This window comes from Thamnophis elegans, chromosome 15 (genome assembly GCF_009769535.1).
Source record: "Thamnophis elegans isolate rThaEle1 chromosome 15, rThaEle1.pri, whole genome shotgun sequence".
Lineage (NCBI taxonomy): Eukaryota > Metazoa > Chordata > Lepidosauria > Squamata > Colubridae > Thamnophis > Thamnophis elegans.
In genome coordinates this window covers 19,038,645-19,064,348 of record NC_045555.1, presented here as the reverse complement: position 1 = coordinate 19,064,348, position 25,704 = coordinate 19,038,645, and the positions used below count along the sequence as shown (strand labels likewise).

The window sequence follows — 25,704 nt, the reverse complement described above, 5'->3', positions numbered from 1 at the left end:
CCAACTGTTGTTCTGTTTTGTTCTGTTCTATTGATATTGGATATCCATTTGTCTGAAGTGGTGTAGGGTTTCTTGCCTAAACAGGGTGTTGGACTAGAAGACCTCCAAGGTCCCTTCCAACTCTGTTGTTCTGTTCTGTTTTGTTCTGTTCTAAATGCCCCCGGGGGAGGCAGCAGGGCAGGGGCTCCGGTGGCCGAGCGGAGTCTTCCAGCGCCTTCCACCCAGCAGCATCCCCGCGCCGCCCCGTCCCAAGCCAGGCCGCGGGAGAGAGAGAGAGAGGGGCGTGGCTGGCGTGGCTGAGCTAGCAAAGGGGAGAAGCGCGGAGAAAGAGCCGAGGCCCCGCACCGCCGTCCAACAGCAGATTGCAAGAGAGCCAATGCCGAGGCGGCACCGGTGGCACCAAAGCCCCGGCAGCCAATCGACGGCCTCCGCCTCCCTCCTCCGCCCCCGCTGCGGCGTCACCGGCAAACCCCCCTCGCCCGGCACGCGCGTCTTTCACTCCGGCCGCCCCCTGCTTGCTGTTTGCTTTCCAAGGTCGCGCGGGATAGGCAGCCAAGCCAGCGGGTTACTGCAGGTCGTGGGGCCGGTCGTTTAAATTCCTTGGAGAAGAGGCTGCGAAGCGCAGGCTGCAACACCAAGCATCCCTCAAGAAGCTGCGGGGAGGAAGCCGGAGAGAAAAAAAAAGGGGTGAAAAAAAAAAGCCGCGTCTCTCTCTCGCTGCTTTTCCGGCCGAAGGAGCTCCAGCCGTTGCCGACCGAGCGGGGAACCTTTCGATGCCTTCGCAGTTTTTGCAAGAGGAGGTAAGCCGGCGAGGGAGCCCCCACCCCTTTCTCTCCGCCGCCCGTCCCCGGCGGAGAGGAGCGAGCTACGCAGCAGGATATCCTCGTTGCAGTCCTGGAGCCTTCCAGAAACAGAACGCGTCCCCTCTCCTCCTCCGGGGCCGATCTCACGCTATTTCATTTTAATTTAATTTAATTTATTTTGTCAAGAGAACAGGTGTAAGTAGAGACAGGATGATGAATACGGGAAAGGGATTGCGAATCAGTGGGGAGGGTAGGACAGGGACGGTAGGCACGTTGGTGCGCTTATGCACGCCCCTTATTATGCAGCATTATTATTATTATTATCTGTTTTATTCATTAAACATGAAACTCAGTCAATTGAGCATTTAATAATGTGTCACAGATACCATTTACTAGTGCTAATGGTGGTTATGGGTTGCTGCCGGCATAGGTATCAACCAAGTATTATTATGATGACTGGCTGGTTGGAAGGTTTTTGGAGTGGGGGGGGGGTTAGGCCAGCCAGTGATTTGCTTTTGGGGGGGGGGGGGTGGAAGCTGCAAGGGGGTGGGGAGGTGGCTGCTATGAGCCATCTTGGAGGGAGGGCTGCCCTGTGACGGATGCTCTGTGCGTCGGCCTTTCTGCATCACCGTAGCATTTTACCTAAGGGTTTGGGCAACCGGTTACTCCCTGTTTTTCCCCCACGTATGCCCTGAACAGCTTGCAAAAAAGAAAAAAAAAATCAGGGAAAAAGAAAAAGAGGGAGCAGCAACCTTGAATGTCTGCATTTCTGAAATGGCACAGCTGGGAATCACTATGAGGGAGCCAGCCCCACACTAGCATGAGAATGGCAAAGAAAATTCCACATCTTGCAACATTAGCAAGAAGACTTCAATTGTGCCATAGCTTTTAGGGCTAAGATTTTTTTTAAAAAAAACTATTAAATTAGACTAGAGTCCTATAATTAAAATAAGACCTCTGATCATTTAAATCTAAGACAGTGGTTCCCAACCTTTTTTTGGCCATGGCCCACCTAAGCATCTCTAAAATCATGATGCCTCCTCCCCCCCCACATATAATCCTTACTTTACTCAAAAAGTGAACTCTACTCATGTGGAGGAAGCCTAAAAGGCCATTAACCTGGTTTAAACAAGGTTCAAATTGCCCTGTAAAAAATCAAATTGCCCACCTGTTGGGCGTGGGGCCCAAGTTGGGAACTATTGATCTAAGGCGAGCTTGAGAAGCTACGTTCTTCCTTAATGTCATTCCTATGCCAAAGAGAAGCAGGCAAGAGTAAAGTGGTGCCAATTTTGGCAACAGTGCCAACCAGCAACTATCTACCCTGCACTGAAAACAGCCAACTAACCTTTTTTTCTGTGGCTTTGGCCTAGCTCTGCTACATTTCCTGAGAAGGGAAAGCAGCCGATTCACCTGCTAGGGCTGGAGACTGTTTTGTTGCTTCAGTTGGGCCATGCCCAGCACTGGCACCAGCTTTCCTGAGCTGAAGGAGGCCTGGGGGCAAAAAAGGAACCAGTCTAAATTTTTGAACTACTGTACCCTGTAGTTACAAAGCATTACTCATCTTTTCTGAATAACAGCCCTTTGCTATCTCCTAAAAATGAACTCGGTTTCTAAAAGCACTGGGCATAATATAGTGTATTAGTTTTATATTTTTGATATGATTAAATGACTAAATCAATATTTTCTCTAAAGATTCAATTACAGTACAATAATCTCTTTTTCTCTCCCCCCCTTCCCCCTATCTTATCTATCCCCCCCCCAAAGTAAGACCTATTGAATTCCATGGGGCTTCCTTCCAGATCTAGGGTCTCCAAACTTGGCAACTTTAAGGCTTGTGGACTTCAATTCCCAGAATTCCTCAGCTGGTTGTGCTGACTGGAGAATTCTGGGAATTGTAGTCCACAAGTCTTACAGTTGCCAAATTTGGAGAGCCCTGCTCCAGATAAATGTGTAGAGTACTCTTTCAGACTGGCAATTTTAAGATGTGTGGACTCAACTCCCAGCCTGCTGGTTGAGGAATTCTGGGAGTTGAAGTCCCTACATCTTAAAGTTGCCAAGTTTGAAAAGCACTTGTAGTCCTGATTGATTCAAATTTAATTTCCCTTTATATCTTACATTTTCTCCAGTGTTGTTAAAACAAACTCAGCCTAAATACAAACCTTTCTAGTTTTCCACTTGCAAAGAATTCCGATTCTTGCTTTGAATGGAAATAGTTTTCACTATAATTATAACTTAAAGGTGAGAGATTAATGCTTGTTTTCATCTTCCCAGCCAGCTTGGTGCAATCTAAACATCCCTTTTCTGCTTGATAGGACCCATAGTAATTTTTGCATCTCATCTCAGTATCTAACAATAATGTGAGGAGAGACATTCTTTTTCATATTCATTCATTCAGTTTCCATAGCTGTTTCCATAGCCATTTCTCAATGACTGTAAAAGGCTTATGGCAGCATTCTTCTAGGCTCAACTGTTTACAAGCATGTTAATTAATTAAGTAAAAACAACAACAGTCTTCTCAGTGCTTTGGAGTGAGGTATAAGAATAAAAATAATAATCAACACCTACTGACTTCATAGGCACATTTGTGGAGTCTGTCAGTGCTTTTTTTGACTTGATGTTTATGGAAATTCTCAATCATCCAGATCATGGTAGTCTGAAAGGTGCTTTTTCGAAAATGCAACTGGACTTGCATTCTACCTTCTAGTGTATATAATTAATTAATTATGTAAATTTATATGCCACCCATCTCACTGTCTAATGACTATATATATGCACCAAATTAGTGAAATGCATGGAACGACAAGGGAAATCTGTTACTGATTCTGCTCTTGACAATATTTCAATACTTACCTGAGGAACAAGGGGATTTCTGCTTTCAGAAATCCTGTGGAACATTGGGTATCTAGCAAGCTATGTAAGTTATAATGCAAACAATGGCCTTTAGTTAAGTATTTAACAGATCAGACATTGCCCATCCTTGTCATGCCATAGAAGCTGGAAGTATTTCATTGCTTTGTAGACAAGTGCCAACTTTTAAGAGTTTAAATCAAGAACCTAGAAAAAAGGAAGGGGCTGTTGGGGTTTGGTCAACGAAGGACTTTGTGTGTAACTTTTGTTTGTTTTCTTTATTTGCCAGATTACTCCAGACATTTCTACCATGCCTGCCTTTACTCACATTACCCAGAATGGCGTAACTCATTCGGAAAAAGTCCACCCCACTTATGAGCAGATGGGGTCAGAAAGAGAGATGACAGATGACATTTTTGATGAGACTTATCGTGAGAAAGAGGGTCCTAAGCCTGCAAAAAGATACGTCTGGAGGAATATTATTCTCATGTTGCTTCTCCATCTAACTGCTCTGTATGCCATCTGGTTCATACCTTCTGCAAAGCTACTCACTTTGGCATGGGGTAAGCTAAAACTACCCTCATTTACCTTGGAAGAGTCATAAAATCATAGGATCTAAGGAACCTTGGAAGTCTTCTAGTCCACTACCCCAGCCCAAGTTAGGAGTTTGGACAAATAGTTGCCTAAAAATGGTTATCTGGGTCAACTTGTTATCCTTGGTACATAGTCCTGCTGTTTTTAGTTAGTTACTTTCCTCTCTTCTGACCTCTGAACATCTCCCCAATATCCAGAAGGAAGGTGGACTTTAGAAACAGGCTGTTCTAGGTAGCCATATGAATGCTCTTGAGTTCAAAAACATATCCAACTTTGTAAGAAGTATTCAGTGCTTTAGAAGGGCATTGGATTTTGATATGTACAAGAGAACCAGGCCTACTATGTAAAGAATGGGACCTTGAATGGACCATAGCATAGACTATAGAGGTGGTATTCAGCCAGTTTGGTAGTGAAAATCGCAGGTGGGCCTGCCCCCCAGCTCTATGCCGTCCTATTTAGGCACATTTTCAAGCCAAAGCACATGCGCGGAAGGCCAAGTGTATGTCAGCGTTCCAAATAGCATCCAAAAGTAAATCAGAGTCCAAAGGCAAAGTATTGAAAAGATGGTTGCAGGCCTGACCACATATGCGCGGACAGGGCTCGTGCGAGCGATTCAAGCGAGTGCACGCTCACATTTACGAACTGGTAGGGAAAGTAAGTAAATACCACGCCTGACAGACTACTTTTCTCCATACTTCTTGGATATAATGTTATCAACATGTGGAGGGTCATAACCATAGTCAACAACCAAGCAGACATTCCAATGATTTGATTCATATTTCCTTCAGGATTCACTGTGAGAAATCAGGCACATCAGAATAGAATACTCAGGGATAATTCTGGGAAGTATCCAGCCATCCTCCCTAGGATAGTGAAGGTAGTTAAATGATTCACGAAATACTGGTTCCCAGCTCATAAACCATTCCTAAGTTCTTCAGATGGTGGTCGGAGACTGAAATAGAGGCGTATATGTTTGTGATTTGCCTTTTAAAAAATCATTTTTGAAGACCTGCTCCCTAAAATGTCTCAGTGGAGAAGTGCTTCGTCCAGGTTTTATAAAGTTGTGTTGGTTGAGCAAAAGTGTAAGAAGACAGAAAAGACTTTGCTTTTCCATGATGTTGTTCCTCTCCACTCAGAACAGAGGTGGGTTCCTACCGGTTCGGCCGAGTAGGTAATAACTTGGCCGGACACGCACCCGAACCGGTTCCATCCTCGGGGCCACCATCTTGATTTTCTGTTCTGCACATGTGCAGAACAATCTTCATTGGAAAAAAAAGTAATTTTTATCCCTTTTTTATGTTGTACGCATGCACAGACCTTTTTAGGAGCAAATGCGCATGCACACAGAGCAAAAATTTTTGGGCGCCGGCCGAGTCGGTAGTAATGCTGGCAGGAACCCACCCCTGACTTAGAGCTTTCTACTCCATGTTTTCAGAGGGCAGTTTTTAAATGATATGATGTTGTGTGGAGGTTGTCTAAAAATGCAAGCATAGTATTTCTCACTGGTGAGATGTGCAGTCTCCCCAGAGTCTGGCATGTAGGTGGCCTGCAAATATTTGTATAAATAAATACATAACTACATAGGAAGATGGTTATCATATATGCATTTTTCATTTTGTATCTGGCAGTTTAATTTTTCATATAATCAATAGACAAACAGTAAATGTAACTAGTTAATTTATTTGAATTTTAAAAAGGGTAGCTAAGAGGGAATGTGTTGGCTCTTTGTCTAAAAGCAGAAGCGGGGTGGGGTGGGGTATAAGGGACTCCTGATGAAAGCCAGTCCAGATGGAAGAGGTAAAACCCACTTGAAATGCAGTTGAAGAAAAACTTCAAGGGCTTTTTGAGTCCTCCCCCCCACTTTTTCATTTTGTCCCCTGAAGATCAAAGTACAGGGAGAGTGACGGGGGTGCATCAGATAGGCGTGAATGGCACATGAACCAGCTAAGGAAATTCCATCGAGTTAAGTGTTTGAACAATTGCACAAAAGCCAGTTCAAACTGAGAAATGGATTTACTTGAGAAGTAGAAATTAAAACAGTCATAATGGCATAGAATATCTTAATTACAACCTTCTTTAACTCCATGTAGCATTCTAAATACAGGGCTAGGTAGAAAGCCACATCTCAGCCTATCTGTTTTCACCTTTATAGTTTTTTTATCACTGGCAAGAACAATTGAACGTTCAGTTAAGGCGCATTCTTTTTTTCCCCTCTTTGGCTGCTCTAAATCTGAGCTTTTTTTGACACGCATTAAAAAAAGCCAGCAGAGACCCATAGTTATAACCATGGAAAATGACCCTGTGCTTTGAATGTTTGAAACCTGAACATTTCTGATCAAAGGCAATCAAGATGGCCAGCAGCTTGGCAATCTTATTCTTGATTTGCTTCTGAGAGGCACATGGATCAAGAATCATCCCTGAGAAGTCAAAAAGAAAAAAAGTGGCCAAAGCTAGCATTTTCCATTACTTGGCAAAAGTAAAGATTAAGAGAAGAAAAACTACATTGAAGAAATTGAACAAGAGAAGTGGAAGGAATTTAGGAGGAGCTGAAAGAGGAAAGTGGCTTTGGGGGTGGCTTGACAAGAAATGTGGTGGATCAGTGGCTAAGACACTGAGCTTGTCGATCAGAAAGGTCACACAGGTCAGTGGTTCGAATCCCTAGCATCGCATAACAGAGTGAGCTCCCATTACTTGTCCCAGCTTCTGCCAACCTAGCAGTTCGAAAACACGTAAACAATGCAAGTAAAAAAATAGGGACCACCTTTGGGGGAAGGTAACAGTATTCCGTGGGCCTTCGGTGTTTAGTCTTGCTGGCCACATGACCATGGAGATGTCTTCGGACAGAGATGGCTCTTTGGCTTTGAAACGGAGATGAGCACCGCCCCTTAGAGTCGGGAATGACTAGCACATATTTGTGAGGGGAACCTTTACCTTTACCTGACAAGGAATAGGGGAGAAGGGGGAAGAATGGCAAATTAGAGAAATCACCTGGCAGAGAAAGAAGGCAACAGCAGAGCAGGAATGGAATGCAGAGATTGGCAGGCATGGCAAGGACAGAGAGGGGACAAAGCATGCTGTGTTTTTAATGTCTGTATGGAATAGGAAGGCAGACCCATTGAGAGGAGAAAGGATGGATTGGAGGGAACGGCCCTTGCCAGCTGGAGGAAGAAGGAGATCTTCAGCAAAAGTTCTACCTGCATATCTTTGTTTTAGTTTTTAGACTTCAACTTGTCTTCCAAATAGAGTCTTTCACTTGTTGCCTGTGCCCTGTGCAAACATAGCATCTATAGACTTCTCCTGAGACTTATATACTGTTGTGGCATGCCAGTGGAGCTGGCAGCAGATTCAGACAGTGAGGAGGTTGGGGAGGAATATGAACCAGTTCTGGAGTCTGGGGAAGGCTATGATGAGGGCTCTGTGTTCGAGGCAGAGAGGGGGCCAGAACCGTATGCCAGTCATCAGCTGCCTTCAGAGCCAGACATCAGTGAGACAGACCAACAGCTGGAGCCTGTTCCCAGTGTGCGCATGCACAGAGTTGCCAGACAAAGGGAACAGCTAAAGAGCAGGGGTTGACTTGGGAGTAAGGCTACAGGTGGATGATAAATGGCCCCTCCCAGAGGAAATAAAAGAGGAGCGAAAGGGGAGTGGAGTTTGCAGGAGACAATTTGTTCTCTTCATTGGTTCGTGACTCTGCGAGACTCCTTGCCAAGGTTTGCAGATATTAGCCTAGCAGCTCTCCAAGCCAGATAAGGTCTGTGACTGTAAATCCTCCCTTGAAAGGCTTTGCTGGATGTGAATGAGCAGAATTCACAGTCAATTAATAAAATTTTTGCTCGGACAAGGAGTTTGCTTCATGCCCTCGGGAAGCCTCTGTCAGAACATATACATTGGCAAAATATCTGTGCTTTCTCCCCCAGTCATCCCTAAAATACTATGCCTTATCCTCTACTCCATTCTTTCCGATGACTTTATCTGGGTTTAATACTGCAATTACCATATTTCATGGTAAAAAATAAAAGGACAAACCTGACAAAGAGGCAAATCTGAAAGAGGTTTATAAGGATAAAAAAAGTGTGTTTATAACCATTCCTACAATTCAAGAGCAAAATATAAAAGACAGTTTTTTGAAATAAAGGGCTGCCCTTTATAATAAAAGATGAATAGTCACTGGAGCTAGTACTGACAATTGAGCATCCATTATCTCTTCTACTACTGCAATAGCTGACCATTTCACCACACTATACTTGATGCGAAGTACAAAGAGTTTGACTATATGAAAACATACCACAAGATCTGAAGAATATTTGAAAATCCAGTACAGATTGCTGGGAGGGAATTATGGCCAATATGCTGAGAATGGAGGCAACAATTTTCTACTGAAAAGTTGACTTCTAAGATCTAGGCAAGATTTGGGGATAATAGCCCAACCAAATGTTCCTCTTTTTATTTCCTATTTATGTAGCATTGTTTTTTCTCTCTCTAATGAAAGCAGAAGTTGAGTTCTTACAAACGTCTATTGAAATGAACTTGATGCCACTTCCAAGTCATTTCCCTAAAAGTTGTGAGAGTGACATCTGCTTCATGTTCAGAGTGCCATATTATGTAGATTGTCATTAAATGTTTCTTCTGGGAAGATAAAAGATAATCCCAGTTGTCTTATTAAATGTTTCTTCTGAGAAGATAAAAAGATATCCCAGTGGTATAATTTCAATTTATCAGGAATGAATCTGAGAACACTCTAGGAAACTAGCTGTGGGAATATCCTATGTAATCATTACTGGAAATAATGGCAAGTGTAATGTGTTTTTCTGGAAGAGTTTTGAAAAGCAACCAGATATGACTATCATCAATTTCTGGTGTGGCTCCATATTACTCACATCCATATGCAGTCCGCCTCTGTATTTGAGAATAGTAAAATAATTAATATATTCAGGGAATCTTTTTTTTTGAAATGGGAAATCTGGCCACCTAACTATTTTGCTTTTGAGTAGCTCTCATCTACTTATTAGGGATTTTCTTGACAATGATCTTAAAGAGCCAACTGGGGCTTGAAGATAGCCTAAATTTCTACACTTTCTCTAAGCCACAGAGGCATAAATGGCCCCTTTGTTACAGGGATTTCAGCACTATGACTTGACAAATATTCTAAAATTTATAATGTTATATGAATTTTTAAATAATAATCCACCATATGATATGTAAAACCATCTGCTTCCCTAGCCCACAATGAAGGCTTTTAAACAGCCATAGATAGTTGACCATATCACCATCTTGGTTTTGTTCTTTTTCTTGTTCTTTAGTTTTTAATTATTCACGTTATATATTATTGGTTTTGTACTGTGTCAGTCAAGGCCTAATAAAGTAAATGAAATGTTTTATTTTGACACTTGTTCATGGTTTATTTTCTTTAGATTGCTTTTTCTTATGTTTTTATTTTAATACTTTGGTTATCATTTTTTTTATCATTTAAGATACTGTAAATCATTTTGAATGTCTGTTTTCCTGACCAAAAAAGGAATATGCCCTTTCTTATAAATAAAACGGGCAATGTGCTTTGTGCTGCCTGTTGAATGAACTGGATGAAACAAAGTTTATAAATCACTAGCTTTAGGATTTTTCCTTCCTAGGACTTGCAGAATGAGAACAGAAAATCATAAGGTTGGAAGAGCCTTGGAGATCTTCTAGCCCAACCCCCTGCTCAAGGCAGGAGACCTTAAATCATCCTGGTCAAATGGTTGTCCAGTTTATTTTTGAAAACTTCCAGTGATGGACTACCCATAACTCTTAAGAGCCAAACTGTCCCATTGGATTCATTGTTCTCAGAATCAGAAAATGTCTTCTAAGTTGGATCTCTCTTCAAGTTTCCACCCATTACTTTTTGTCCTGCCCTTCGCTGTTTCAGAGTATAAGTCAATCCCTTCTCTGTGACAGCTCATCAAGTACTGGAAGACAGTTATCATCCTAATCTTTCTCTTTAATAGACTAGATATTCTTACCTGCCTCAACTGTTCAACCGTGATTTAGCCTCCAGATCCTTAATTGACTTCGTTGTTCTTCTCTGTACACTTTCTAGGATTTCAACATCTTTTTGTGTCATGGTGACTAGAACTGGATGCAGTATTTCCAGTGTGGCCTCACTAGTGCGGTATAAAATGATACCATCATTTCTCACGATCTTGATGCTATCCTTCTGTTAATGCCAGTAGGACATTTAGATCTTTCTCACAGTTACTACTATTGAGCCTGGTACCACCTAGTCTATACCAATGCATTTGGTTTTTCAAGCTTAAGTGCATGGTTTTCAATTGTCTCACAATTGAACTGTGTCTTGTTAAACCAGTTTGTTTTATTTGTATGGATATGGCTCAGTGGCTAAGACACTGAGCTTGTCGATCAGAAAGGTTGGCAGTTTAAATCCCTACTGCTGCGTAATGGAGTGAGCTCCCGTAACTTCTGCTAACCTAGCAGCTTGAAAGCATGTAAAATGCAAGTAGAAAAATAGGAACCACCTTTGGTGGGAAGGTAACAGGGTTTTGTACACCTTCGGTGTTTAGTCATGCCGGCCACATGACCATGGAGATGTCTTCAGACAGCGCTGGCTCTTCGGCTTTAAAACGAACATGAGCACCGCCCCCTAGAGTCAGGAACGATTAGCACATATGTGCGAGGGGAACCTTCACCTTTTTTATTCTGAGAACTGCTGATGATTCCTTCTTTTCCAGATTTATTTGTTCTACACAACTGTTTTTTGTGGGATAGGTTGGAATGAAGTGTTGCAAAAATTTACCAATAATAGAGGTTTTCAGTTTGTTGTTTGGCAACAGGAAGCTTTGGAATTTTTTGCTTTTAAAATCCAACGCTATTTAATTCAGCATTCAGATGTAATTAGAAAGATAGCTAATTAAGCATTTCTTTATACATTAATTTGCATGTTTCAATATTTACTGAATGAATCCTGTGAGCCTGGAAAAATTTGTAACCTTGGGAAGTTGTGCGGGAAAGGAACACAGGAATTGTTGCCGATTATAATATTGCCTGATTTCTTTTTTTTCTTGGCAAAATCTTTTTGCTTATTTTCAAACCAGTGGCATTAATGTAAGGTTCAGGCTCATAAAAAAATAGTTGCAGCTGAAATCCAGTGCTCAGACTTGGCATGTCCATTTGCTCAATGGTTCCCCAAAGTAGTAATGTCAAATGAAGGCTTTCTTGATTGACATCTGCCCCTTGTTTCGGTAGCAAGATGGGGATTATCTAGAATTCTATTCCCAGTGTTTCCTATTTATGAATCACTAGCCGATAACCCTGCGTTGCCTGGGTATTTATTTATAGGAGGAAAATGTCCGAACCAAACGTAATTTCTAATGTTTGATTTTCCCCCTTACCAGATGGAGCCCCTTGTGGAGTACTGTGGAGACATTACCATGGCAACTCCACTGCGGCAGTACAGTAGAAGCCATTTAAGGCACAACAGGATGTATCTTAGCAGAACACACACCCTAAGGGGTATTAGGGGGTGTCTTACCCCCACAGTATTTTTTCCAGAGAGTAAGTCATCCGTGTGTACCAAGTTTGGTTGAAATTGCTGGAGACATTCCAGAGTTATTCTGGAACACACACACACACACAAAGAAAGATAACCACTCAGTTTCTTCAGAATGTTCAAAGACCCCTTACACAAGCCTTGAATGGTGCTCCCCTCTTTCCAAGTGATTATGAGTAGAGGAGATCTGTGATGTGTGAAAGAAGACTTTGTCCCAGTCCCTCAGCTCCCTCAAGGTAGTTGAGATATGGTGGCATCAATTTAAGTTTGCAGTATTCATTTGAAAGAAAGGCATCTTAGCTTTTGCAGGTTTACTCCAAATGTTTTCAGCCCAAGCCTAGTGAGTAAAGAGATGCAGTTAAAATTGTCAGGATACAGATGTTTCTAACTCTCTTTCTGCTGAGTTGAGTAGATAGATTGCCTTGTGAGTCACAAACAAACAAACAAACAAACAAACAAAACTCCAAAAGCCTTGATTTATGCAAGAATAAAATCTGAACCCTCTTAAGGAATTACTAGGCATGAAGTTTTGTAATTTTGTCTTTGGCATGAGTACTTACTTTGCATGAATTAGCATGATAATATAATGAAAAGTGGTTTGGAGTGGGATAATTAATCATTTGTGATATCAAAGCAACACTCCGTCATGTAGCTTATGATAGTCATACAGTTCAGACTCTTAGAGTTCCATAGATAATGGACTTATTTCTGAGCATCTGTGATAGAAGACATCAAATTCCTACACAAGGAATATGAAATATAAAAATCTTGTATGATTTTGTAATGATAGTGACTCTAAAAAGAACATAGACAACTGTGCACTAGAGGGGATAGTTTCCAAGTTGCATTGTTAGTTAGCTGAACAGAAATCTTTCTTCCATCTGAAGTATATCTTTTTTAAATCAAGGTTTTTTTAATTGGGTCTCTTTGGAGTGATGAAAGCTATACCTGAGTTTTACTATCAGATATATCAGGGGTGAAATCAATTTACCTTCGCTACCGGTTCGCAAATATGAGCTTGCTTCACTTGCACGCGCCACCTCCACGCATATGCAGGACCTTCCGCGCATGCGCTGGGCATAAAAAACAGGATGTGATGACATCCAGGTGGGTGGGCGGAGTCTCCCGCCGCCACCACTATTGGTTCGGCCGAACCAGATAGAACCGGCTGAATTGCACCACTGGGTTATATCCTTTTGACAGTTTCCCCCCTCCCCTTTATCTTCCACAGCTGTTTTGTGCTTCATTTTGGGTGGTCTTGGAGTTACAGCTGGAGCACATCGACTTTGGAGTCACCGGTCTTACAAAGCCACTGTACCTCTTCGAATATTCTTGGCCATAATCAACTCCATGGCTTTTCAGGTAAGAAGCATGACTCTGGAATTCCATTGTAGAACTTGCCATCTCATGCAGAATATGAAAACTTCCTCCTGTATTGTTATAAACAAGTTTCCAGTTTGCGTTTTGCTCACTCAGTTTTTCATTAATTTAGGCTTAGAGCTAGCTATAAACTAGCATTTACATTCCATTAAAATTCATGTCAATCTTCAAAACATTTTGACTGAGTGTGTGAACATGGCCCACCTACCAGCCACTGCTGTCTCAAATGTCACCAACTATCAGGTAGCCAACATCATCCTGCGACTTGATCAAATGGAAATTATTACTTATTGATTTCTATGTCGCCCATCTCACTATATAGCGGCTTTGGGCAGCTTCCAATACAACAGAAGTTCAAAAAACAATTAAAATAGAATAAAAAGTTAAAAATTAAAACGAGATACTTTCTGCTTACCCTAGTGCAGGGGTGTTAAAGTCAAAGCGTCCACGGAGTGCTTCGATCTGGCCCGCGGGGCCGCCATGGAAACAGCAAAGGACTGGCCTGCGATGGCTCATGACAGTGAAAATGGAGCTTGCGTTGGCTGCAGGCAGCCCTCGTAAGCTCCGTTTTCGCTGGCAGAAAGTTGCAAGAGGCCATCGCAGCCGAAAATGGAGCTCGGGAGCTTATTTTCACTGGCAAAGTGCTCAGGCCACCACAGGCACCCCTGACACGAGTGACATGGAGCTAGCCACGCCTACCCTGACCCTCCAAAAGTCAAAGACAACCTTGAGGCAGCCTGATGAGTTTGACAACCCTGCCCTAGAGTAAAGAATTAATAAAAATATTAATATTTTAAATTAATATTAGTATTTTATAATATACTAATATATATTAGTATAAAATATAGTACAATATTTTTGGAGTATAAGACGCACCTTTTTTCCTCAAAAAAGAGGCTGAAAATCTGGGTGCGTCTTATACACTGAATACAGCATTTTTTGCCTCCCGAAACTGCGCCACCTTCACCAAAATGGCCGTGCATAGCCTTTAGGAGCGTTGCAGAGAGCTCCTGGGGGATGTGGAAAGCAGAAATGAGTGAAAAACAATGTTTTTTGTTTGTTTTTGCCACCCCCCAAGAGCACTCTACAAGCCTCCTAAAGGCTACGCATGCCCTTTTGGGGGGAAGAAAAGATGGCCCGTTTTCGCGAAAAGTGGGCTATTTTTGGGAGGTCTGCAGAGTGCAAAAACTTTTTTTTTTAAATTTCCTCTTCAAAATCTTGGTGCGACTTATACTCCAAAAAATATGGTATATAAATAGTATTATTTTAATTAATAATCATATTATTAATATTTTCCCTCTTCCCTATTCTTTAGGGATAGGCAGGGAGTAAATCTTGAGAACTTTCCACTTTTAAACCTTGTTCAAATTATTCTCCTGCTTTGTCTAGAATGATATTTATGAGTGGTCCAGAGACCACCGTGTGCACCACAAATTCTCTGAGACGGATGCAGATCCCCACAATGCAAAAAGGGGCTTTTTCTTTGCTCATATTGGCTGGTTGTTGGTCCGCAAACACCCAGATGTCATCGAAAAAGGAAAGAAGCTGGACTTGTCTGACCTGAAAGCTGACAAGATTGTGATGTTCCAGAGGAGGTGAGCAAGGGGTTATTGCAGGCAGAGGAAATGAAAAGGATGTGGGAAAAGCGCTTTGCAGGGACTGAATTATAATGTCAGCTGAATTCTTTTTCATTCATCTGCTGCAATTTCTGTCTGCTGTTGAATTGGTAATTGAGCACAAATCTTTATTGCTTGGCTGGAGACTAAAATGCCTTGGCCATTATAATTCTGCTGTCGAATTATTCTTTTTATTTGCTGCATATTATCCATTTCCTACAGTATATCAGTAAATACATCAAGATCGTTTATCAGTTTAGAAAGTGATCAGCCAAAATCGAACCTATAATTTCCAGAATGTTCAACAATGATCACAACAGCGTTCAATTCCGTGAATCAAAAGGCAGCGTTTCAGATTTTTTTTACAGTCACAATTTTAAACTTGAACGTTGACTGCTTTTGAATGAAACTCAACAGTCTCAAAGAGGAAAGCTGTGTTACTGCACGGTACAAAAACAAAAAAAGAGACCTGACAGCATGAAAGTTCATGCCTTTTAATAAAATTTGTCAAATGGAAAAGGTGCTACTAGATCCGTAATGGTGCACGCATAGCCCTCTCTGTGGGCACGCAAACAGTTGCCAGCTGCTCTTCTGGTTTCTGGCGCATGGTTTTCAACTGGTCTTCGCAGGTGCTGAAGTGCTGGAAAACGCCCTGGACATGGCCCAAAGAATGGCCAATAAACCGGGCTGTTTTTAGGGCTGTTTTCAGGCTGGTTTTTGCTAGAAAACGGCCCCAAAACTAGCCTAAAAATGGCCTGAAAATGGCCCCCAAAATGGCCATGTGCGCTAGCCAACTGGTCTTCAAGTTTCTGGTGCTCTGATGCGGGCACATGCACACACATTCTGGTTTGGGCACTTGGTGCCAAAAAGGTTCGCCATCTCTAGTACTAGATGCTGTTTTTTTGCCATCCAGAGCAGTATCACAAGTAGTTTCTTAACTGAAAATGTAGAAATCAAGAGTGACTGCTGTGATTTCCATGCTGCTTCATAGCTTGGTATATTAATGCATTATTTTTCCTTCTCAGATATTACAAGACCTCAGTGGTGCTAATGTGCTTCGCGCTCCCTTCCTTTGTTCCTTGGTATTTTTGGGGAGAAAGCTTTCTCATCAGCTACCTGTTGACTATTCTCCGCTACACGTCAACCCTCAATGCCAGTTGGTTGGTGAACAGCATGGCACACATGTATGGCAATCGGCCATACGATCGTCACATCAACCCCAGGGAAAATCACTTCGTGGTCTTTGGAGCTTTGGGTATGTAAAGAAACCTGCCGGGCGCCATGAGTTGCGGGTAGATTGTGTGCTTCAGCTCTGCTTTTCATTCATTCTCCATCATTCTCCATTTGAACTCCTAATGAAGTTCAAAGCCATTCTAGAAGTGATAGAAAACATCTAATCTTTTCTTCCTCTGCTTGCTTGAACAGTTCATCCCCCCTTCATATATGGCAGGTTTTTTGTTTTTTTTTACTAAGGAAGATATTTTATTCTTTAGTTGTCATTCTTGAATTGCTATTGCTTAACCAGGGCCATTCTGTGGCAGTACCAACCCACTCACTAGCCTGAGCTGTGGGAGCTGCAGACCAGTCTTCAGTGGCAATCTGAACTCCAGTCCTCAGTGGGGTTGGGCTGAATTGGGACAGAAGGCACTTGTACCCCTTCAGACCAATCAGACACCTCCGGTTGTGGAGGTGCAGTGAATTCAGGGGCAGGTGCTGTCCATCCACCCTGGAACTCCTCCTTAGTAACTGCTTTCTCAGCTGCAGCCTGCTCTTTTTCAATCTCTCCAGGGTCTCGGTAGAAATAGAGCTATCAGGCATAACTTCCCGTGGATGCTCACGGGAAATGGCGCCATGCATTCATAGGACTTCTGGAGCCAACACCCACCACATCAGACCAACTGAGTTCCCTTGTTGTTGCAGGGAATAGCAATATCCACATAACGTAGGGGAGAATCTGTATTACACAAAGCAAAGGTGGGAATATTTACATAAGATGCTTCAACACCGTGGCAGGTTTTTAAAAGACCCTCCATTATGGGACAAGGGCTTTCCCCACCACCTGCAGAGCCTTTTTCCAAAGGAACCAAGAGAAAGATTATGTTAATTTTACATCTGGTTCACTGAACTGGTAGTTGCAAGGACTGGCAGGCCCTCCCGCCCCTCCCAAGAGTCTCCATGCGGCCCATTTTGGATGCAATCCAATCCCCCCTCCCCCCGATTGGAAATACAGATCTGAATCCTGCCAGCGGATGATATAATGTTCAAGTCCTGTTTTAGTAGGAAGGATTGGAGATTAATGGAGAAGATGAGCTTGTTCTGCTTACAGCCTTTTCAAGTCCTTCCTGTTCAGCATTTCGCTTAGGCCGAGGGACTTCATATCCGTGCAATAGGCAGGTTGGCTTTTGTGGTGAAATGAGTGGCTTAAGCTGCTTAAGTCTGTTTCAGCAAGAAACAAGAAAAATGGGTCCAGTTCAGGGTGAGGTTGTTTTAAGAGCTAAAAGGAGAGTCTCAAAAAGCTTATCTAGCTTTAAGACACTTGTTTTGTCCCTCCCCCCCAAAATACAATATTGGACAGATATTTTTTTCCCCTCAAGTGTTGGGAAGAACAGGGATGGTAACACAACAAGAGCTCTTCTCCTCCCTCTCCTCCCTTTCGAAAATTCCCTTCTGATGTGCTTCAATTGGCCTTCAAGCAGTCTTTAGTGTCACAACGATCCTTGGGTGTTGTGAGATGTTTTTCAAATAAGGTAGACATAGCAATACCACTTAGACTTACATACTGCTTCACAATGCTTTACAGCCCTTCTCTAAGCGGTTTACAGCCTCAGCATATTGCCCCCAACGATCTGAGTCCTCATTTTACCCACCTTGGAAGGATGGAAGTCAACCTTGAACCTGGTGGGATTCGAACTGCCAAATTGCAGGCAGCTGGCAGTCAGCAGAAGTAGCCTGCAGTACTGCACTCTAACTACTGCGCCACTGCAGCTCTTCAAGAGATCTTCTCCAACTAAACCCGTTGACTCCTAACTCAATAGCACTGACTCTGAGACTATAGAGTAGCTAGTTTCTCACTGGTGTTAACTCCTGAAATGTCTCTTTTTGGTTCTGTGGGAATGGCAATCCCTTTTCTCGTATCGAGAGGCCATCTCCATGACCACTATCATTCCATATCATGTCAGGCTCTTCGGAGTGGAGGTTTCATTGTTCCCTTGGAACAGTAAACAAAGCCTCCATTCTCATTGCAAAAACAATAATGCCTAGTCAAAATGAAGGATGGAAGGCTGAGTCAACCTTGAGCCATTGAGAATCAAACTGCTGGTAGTCAGCAGAAGTAGCCTGCAGTACCGCATTCCAACCACTGCGCCACCACAACATAGCTCCTTTTTTCTCAGCGTCATCCTGGCCCAGCAACCATAGGGGGAATTTGGTTGTAAAACATAGATTTCATATCAACATTTTGTTGTGAACATATAAATCTGGCAATGGAAATCTTGCTTTTGGTGAGGGCAGGACAAAAAGTAATGGGTGGGAGGTTGTTAAAGAGAGATCCAATCTAGAAATGAGGAGAAATTTTCCGACAGAACAATTAACCAGCTTGCCTCCTGGAGTTGTGGTTGCTGAATCACTGGAGCTTTCAAGAATAGACCAGACCAACCATTTGAGCAGAATCGTATAAGGTCTCCTGCCTTGAGCAGAGATGGACTATGCAACATCTGAGGTCCCTTCCGGCCCTAAGATTCTATGTTCTAATCATAATTCCAATAGTAAATCACCACCAGGGTGGATTTGATTTAAATCACGTTGATTTAAATCACTAACAAAAAGGCTTGATTTAAATCAACTCGATTTAAATCATAATTTTTAAAGAGCAACTGTCATCTCTGTCCCGCGGCAGCTCCTCCTCTGACCCGCTGTTAACACACCGACAGTCCCATTCACTTTAATGGGACGGCTGGTTATCAATGTATCTTAAATAGAAAACTACCTCTAGATAGATTTTTATTCCAAAAGCATTTGATTAAAATACATATGATAAAAAAAATCTGATTTAAATTTTAAAAAATCGGACCTTTTTATTTATTTTTTAAAAATCCTGATCACCACTTAAAACTCACTGAAAAGGAATCATGTTTAACCCAGTTAGTGCTGTAGTGGTATGGATAAAAAGATGAGCTGTTTAAATCTGCGCTGATGCTTAGTTAATTAAAGTCAGTTAAAGTTAATGGTGGCAGGAAGGCAACAATAGATGCAACCACTGTTGCAAATCTCAGGAAAGCCTAAGATGGTGATAAGGAAATCAAAAAACTTTGCGTTCCCATCTCAACACTGCCCTCTCTTGGTGGTTCTGCCTTGGGTTGGCTTCCTTCCGGGGAAAACAAGGGACATATTTCCTGATTGCAATACTCTCTCTCTGCTCAGAGGTGTAAGCTTTTCACATGAACCACCATCTTTCTTGCCCAACCAGGATTTTTGGATGAGTTGGTACTGTGCAGGGGTGGGCTTCAAAATTTTCAGCAACGGGTTCTCTGCCTGTTGCTGGGTAGGCGTGGCCATTGTGGCCTCCTAGTCGGCCTCCTGCACCACCGGGGGGGGGGGATTTTCACCTCCTCCAAGCTCTGGAGGGCAAAAACTTCCTCCCCCAGGCTCTGGAGGCCTTCCGGGATGCCCGTTTTTCCCCCTCCACGAACACCTTGCACTTACCTTGTATCCAAAATGGGCTGCATGGAGACTTCTAGGAGGGTGTGGGTGGGCAGAGCCAGCCAGAGATGGGATTTGGAGGTTCACTGAATGTTAGCTATGCAGCCCACCCCTTGTACTGTGGTTGTTATCATCTTTTGTTTCTCTTCTCTTTTAAATGGTTTATGATGTTACTCCCCCCTGGTTTTAGCAGCATTTTATAATGAAGAGGGGCTAGTAAATGTTGTGGGTAAATATAAAATAAAGGACTACAATGCAGGAATCTGTAATATTGTCCAGTTTCAGGTAAATGAATTTCCTGTGTCACAAGAATGGGAACGCTGAGCAGAGTTAGCTACTTCCCAAAGGCTACTCCTAGGGAAAGGAGGGGAAAATGGGCTTCGTTTCTTACAATTTTCTTCTTGTTTTGCTCTCTCTTTAGGGGAAGGCTTCCATAATTACCATCATACTTTCCCCTTCGATTACTCAACGAGTGAATATGGCTGGCGGTGGAATTTCACTACTAGTTTCATTGATCTTATGTGCTTCCTTGGCTTGGCCAGTAACTGCAAGAAAGTAGCCAAAGGAACCGTCTTGGCTCGAAAAATTCGGACTGGTGATGGAAGCCACAAGACTGGCTGAAAACTGGTTTCCCTGATCTTTCTTTTCTCCTTTCTCCAACAACCTAGTCATATATTTGATCTGTTTACTAGCTATTAGGACTGTGCAAAGCATGAAACCGGGGAGGGGGCTTAGCAAAGTGCATTGGCACAAGTGAAACATTAAAGCAGCTGTGAAAGGCCAGGTGTTTTGAAAGCTTTTTCCTGGTTCTCTGCTCAGGTGTGTGCATACACAGCTGCTTTGCTTGGCTGATAGTCGAATGAGACGGGCTTTCTGTGCATACATTAGATGTGAACAGTCAGGGTTGCCCCTCAGAACAGCCAAACTAAGCTGTCTGGATATTGCAGCTGCTTCATGCTTTGAGGGTGAATAATTCACTCGTTTTACAAAGCCCCCCTTTTCAAATGCTTTGCACAGCCACATAACTTACCAAGCAATGTGTTCAGGATGCTTAAATGGGTGACTAACTCATTCCAGTATTGTCTTTTGAAACAATATATTCAAGGCATATGGCAAAACCTTCCTCCCCCACCCACCCCTGACCTTGGAGGCTGCTTTTCCATGTCCTTTTCCACTCCTCTGCAAAAGTTTCTTTCTCTCTCCTCTGTTTTCTGTCTCTCTCCTTAGCAGCTGATAAAACACCCCAATCCATGTGTTCTTGGTTGGAAGAAGATTTTAGGAGGATTGAAAGGACAGACTGGTACCAAAGTAGAAACTTCCTTTCTTAGAATGAGTTAACAACTCAACGATTGGCTTATAAGTCATTTCCCTTCTCCTTATCTCTGGTGCTGTTGAAGCTCTCTTCTTTTTCTGGTAGGAAATTAGAAGTTGGACTTCTACGTAGCAGTTCTGAAAAAAAACTATTAGAAATTGAGAAAATGTGTATAGTGAATTGGAAGACAGAAGACAAGATCATTTTACACGGGACACACAGACGTAATTTTACAGATCTGTCCCGTAGAAGTGGTTGATATTTTTAGTTGGTGCTAGGTAATTGGAGCTCCCTTCCTCCAGTCCTCCTGTCATTGCTGCTTGTCCTTATGAAGACTTGTCTGCAGGATTCTGAGATGGCAAGATGGGAATGTCATGTAAGGATGCTGATCACTCTATAGCAGTGAAGTTAAGAACATGGTTAAGAACATGCTCAAAGATTTAAAAAAAAATGTATGCACTAAAGGGTTTTTTTCGTAGCTGAAGCTTTTTTATGTGCAAAAGAATGACTTGTATGTTGCATGCTTGCTGATATATGTAGTAGTAGATCATTTCTGTTCTCAAGTGATTTATTCAGTTTAGCATCAAGTGATTCAGCTAATTTATTTCTCAATTCCTGGACCATTTTCTGAACCAAATCTGCTGTAATTCTTTTCCCTCTAGGTAGCTCTAGCAATCCTCCCCTCCCTTCCATTCTCACCACTTTTCTGGTTGTCATTATAATATTATAATCCAAAAAGGAAAGTGTCTTAAACAAGGGGAAAAGAAAAGGCAAGCTTCCCCTTTTCTTTCTCTTTTCTCTTCCTGTGCCTTTAATATTTTCATCTCTAATGGCACTCCATAGTTACAGTCAGCATCACAATCAATATCATCATAGTTACAATCAACATCACAGTCTGGCTCATATTACCATTATCTTTTGTTTTGTAAAATCCGCCAATTGTCTGCACTCGTTAATAATAAAAAAAAACATTCCCATGAAGGTCTGGTTCATTTGTCTAATTTAATTCCTATTTGTTCAAAAGCATTTTCACACACACACAAAAAAATTTCAAAATAAATGTCCCTTTTATCTGTTTTAAACTTTCTTACGTTGACTCCTTATTAAGCTTTTTACCCCAAAAATAAGTTCTTTAAAAAAAAAACTTCATTCCTTTGTAATCTGGAAAGAATTGTAACTCACCAAGTGGAATCTTATCCTGCTACTTAGAAAATCTCACTTTCGCTCTAAATTAATTACCGTATATCTCAAAGTGGTTAAGAAACGAGATATTGTACAGTTGACTATAGTTATGGTTGTGGTTGAAATCCCTCATGATCCAACCACAAAAACCTCAGTTCCTGTAGTCTCCTCAAAAGGAGAAGCTGTCAGAGTGCAAGCCCAGGATCTCACAATATCCAGAAATACTGTGTCTTCTGATCTCTATTGATCTGGTTGCAGATTTTTGCTGCATTGCTATCCCCAGTCCTTCAGGGACATCTATTTCACTATAAATCCTCACCAGAATCTTCTATTGTGGTTTTTTGGGGGGGAAATGGATGAAAGACTTGTAAAGATGAAAGAGGTGATTACAGAAATTAACAAAATGAAAAATTACAGAAGAAATATTTGGAAAGACAAACTAGCTCCATTGGAATTGAGAGATAAGGAATTTTATCTGAGATTTAAAGCAATCCCAGAGGATGATGATGAAGGTGAAAAAAAGATTATCAAAGCCTTGGGAATTTTTTTGGATTGAGAAGAAGAGGATACTGATGAAATATATAAATTTGCAAGAACAAGAGATGTTCCACTTTGTCCTGGTGTTTTGGTGCACTTTGTCAGGAAGAAAACATGGGATCAAGTTCTACAGCAACATTTTAATACAAGATTGAAGATAATAAATCCTACTACAATTTTGCATAGGACAAAAAAAGTATTGATTGCGATTAAAGCAGAAAATGCAGCAAGTGAGATCAAACGGAATGTTTTTTACTTTCAAACAGCAGAGGTTATGACTAAACATAGTCCAAAAGGTGAGGAAATTTCTAGAAAAATTCAAATAGGAATCGGAGGACAGTCAAATATAGATGCCAGAGAAGACTACACAGAAACCTCATCAGAAGGTTGAGACGATGGGAAACTGATAGGGATGATACTGGACCAAGTGTTACAAATATTGATTTTTTAAAAAACTTTTCAGCTTCATTATGGATTACTTGCAATAGTAGAAGCAATAGTGGAGGTTTGTAAAAAGAAAAAATGTTTTTTAAAAATAATTAATATAAAGGTATTAATTTAAAAATAGGTTTGGGATTCAGGTAAAGTTTTATTAGAGATTATTTTATTTTAGACAACACAATGACTTTAAGGAGAAATGAAAACAAACTACTGTGTTTCCCTGGAAATAAGACAGGGTCTTATTTTCTTTTGACCCCCGAAACAAGCGCTTGGTCTTATTTTGGGGGAAGTCTTATTATTTTTGAGGTGCAGGAGGTAGCGAGCGTGGTCACCTCATGGCTGCTGCTGTGTTGCAATATTTTCAGGGAGGGCTTATTTTAGCGCATGTACTCAAAAGTCCGATTGGCTTATTATCCGGGGAGGTCTTACTTTCAGAGAAACAGGGTATTTTGAATGACATAGAAAAGAGGAACTAAAGAAATCTCCAGAGAAGTTGTTTCTCAATAAGTTAAACTATTACAATGACAATTACCTATGTTAAAAAGTAAGAAAAATGGGGAAAAAAATGAGTTACGTAAGGCAAAAAATTGAGTTGGCAAACCATGGAAGTGGCTCGCATATAAAATACAAAAAGAGAAAATAAAAAGTTATTCAAATACCGTATTTATCGGCGTATAACACGCAGTTTTAAAACTAAAATTGCAAGCTTAAACCCTGCCTGCGTGTTATACGCCGATACTCCGGGTGGCAGAAGCCCGGGACCCAGTCAAATTCGCTGCGCAAGGTGAAACGGCCGGCAGCAGCCCTGCTCTCCTGCTGCGGCTTCTGTTTCAATAGGGAAGAAAACTTCCTTTCGCTTCCCGGGCTTCTGCCGCCCGGCAGAAGCCCCGGGACCCAGTCAAATTCGGGAAGCGAAAGGAAGTTTTCTTCCCTACTGAAACAGAAGCCGCAGCAGGAGAGCGAGGCCAGCGTCCGTTTCAGTCGCTTCCCTTCTCCGTCTTGATTGCTGGAAGCAGTAACAAACGGCGCGTCCGCTCCGCATCGCCCTGACAACCACCCCAGCCGGCGGCTGCCAGGCCTCGCTGGAGTCAATTGCAAAGCTGCGTTCAGCGCTTTGAGGACCTGAGGCATCTTGGGAAATGTAGTTCCCTATCAGAAAGAATGGAGTAGCTGCGAATTTGTAACAACATAATATAACTTGGTGCTTCGCAGGTTACGAAAATCTCGTTTGATTTGCACACTGTTTTTTAAAAGTTAGATAAAGAAATTATGCTGTGAAAGCGACTAGATAGCCCCCCTCCCCTTCCTGTGTGTGAGAAAGGGAAGGAGAGGAAGGAAGGAGGGAGGGGGGAGGAAAAGAAGAAGGGAGGGGGGGAGAAGATGGAAGGAGAAAAGATGGATGGAAGGAGAAAGAATGGAAGGAGAAGGAGGAAGATGGAAGAAGAAAGGAAGAAAAAGAAGAAGGGAGGGAGAAGGAAGGAGGTAGGAAGAAAAGGGGAAGAGAGGGAAAGAGCAGAAAGACAAAGAGGATGAAGTTGATAGGCAAGAGGAAGGGGGAAGGAAGGGAAAAAAGAGGGAGAGAGTGAAGATGAGGAAGAGGTTTTTGGTTTTCCAAAAAGCAGTGATTCTGATTAAGTTTTTTTGCTCAAAGAGGTGTTTTTTCATTTCATATTTGCCTTTTAAGAGGAGTTAATGTTATAATTCATGTTCTAATGTTATAAATTTTAATCCAACATTAAGTTCCGAGCTTCCAAGTCATTTATTTTTAATGAAAAAAATTTTTACTCAAATTTTTGTGTTAAAATGGGGGGTGCGTGTTATACGCCGGTGCGTGTTATACGCCGATAAATACGGTACATGAGGGAAAATACTGTATTAATGGACAATCCGGCTGTACAAAAATCATTCCATTAATATGACTCCAATTTATATAAAAGAAGTGACATCTTACTGGAAAAAATAAATGAATACCTAAAGAAACAATTTACCAAGCATTACAAAGGAACGGAGGCAAATACGTTTCTGAAGCTAATAAAAAGATTAAACTAGGAAAGGTCCCTGTACCAGATGGATTATAAATGTTTTGAGAATGACTTTATAAAACATGAACTTACAGGGAAGAAAGATGCCAGAGAGCTGGAAAGAGCAATAAAACACTAATACATAAAGAAGGGCAAGATTTGACTTTAACAGGAATCTATACATCAAAATCATTATTGAATAATGGCAGCAAGTTATTCGTAACTATTTTAGCTGAGAGACTGAAAATAATTTTGACAGGATTTATTCATGAGGATCAATGTAGGTCTTTACCAGAGGTGGGCTGCTGGAGGTTCGTGGGGGTTCGGCACTTACTTCGCATCCAAAACCGGCCACGTGGAGATTCCTGGGAGGGGAGGGGTGGGCGGGGCCAGTAGGTGGGATTTGGAGGTTCTCCAAACCCACCATAATATTAGCTATGGGTTCTCCCGAACCCGTAGCAGCCCACCCCTGCATGTACTATATAGAAGTCAGACAAGAGAGCAGGAAGGGATAAGGTATCACCATTCCCTATTGCTCATACTTCCTCAAAATATCTGGCTGATTTGGAACTAAGATGAATATTTTGCCTAAATTGAAAGTTAGGGTACATATACTATAATAAGCAATTTGCTAAAGCTTGGTTGTACTTCCTTACGCACTTCAGCAACACAAGGAAATAATTAAAAGTAGACTTCATTCTTCTGGTACTTGCAAAACTAGAATCTCAGTCAC

The 25,704-nt window shown here is 41.8% G+C and overlaps 1 protein-coding gene and 1 pseudogene across 1 annotated transcript; one reads left to right on the top strand and one right to left on the bottom strand.

Moving 5' to 3' along the window:
- Window positions 1-497: 497 nt before the first annotated feature.
- Window positions 498-21,771, top strand: SCD (stearoyl-CoA desaturase). Its single transcript, XM_032231785.1, has 6 exons — window positions 498-800; window positions 3,940-4,213; window positions 13,016-13,146; window positions 14,554-14,759; window positions 15,806-16,035; window positions 19,900-21,771. The coding sequence occupies exons 1-6, from the start codon at window positions 774-776 to the stop codon at window positions 20,097-20,099; spliced, it is 1,068 nt and encodes a 355-aa protein (XP_032087676.1). The 5' UTR covers window positions 498-773; the 3' UTR covers window positions 20,100-21,771.
- LOC116518417 lies at window positions 16,044-17,607 on the bottom strand (annotated as a pseudogene).
- Window positions 21,772-25,704: the final 3,933 nt, after the last annotated feature.

What these genes read in the sequence shown, in the direction of transcription:
- SCD (XM_032231785.1), top strand. Translation starts at nt 774, where the DNA reads ATGCCTTCGCAGTTTTTGCAAGAGGAG. An exon ending in ATTGTGATGTTCCAGAGGAG is followed by an intron (nt 14,760 to 15,805) that starts GTGAGCAAGGGG and finishes TTTCCTTCTCAG; the next exon opens with ATATTACAAGACCTCAGTGG. An exon ending in CGTGGTCTTTGGAGCTTTGG is followed by an intron (nt 16,036 to 19,899) that starts GTATGTAAAGAA and finishes CTCTCTCTTTAG; the next exon opens with GGGAAGGCTTCCATAATTAC.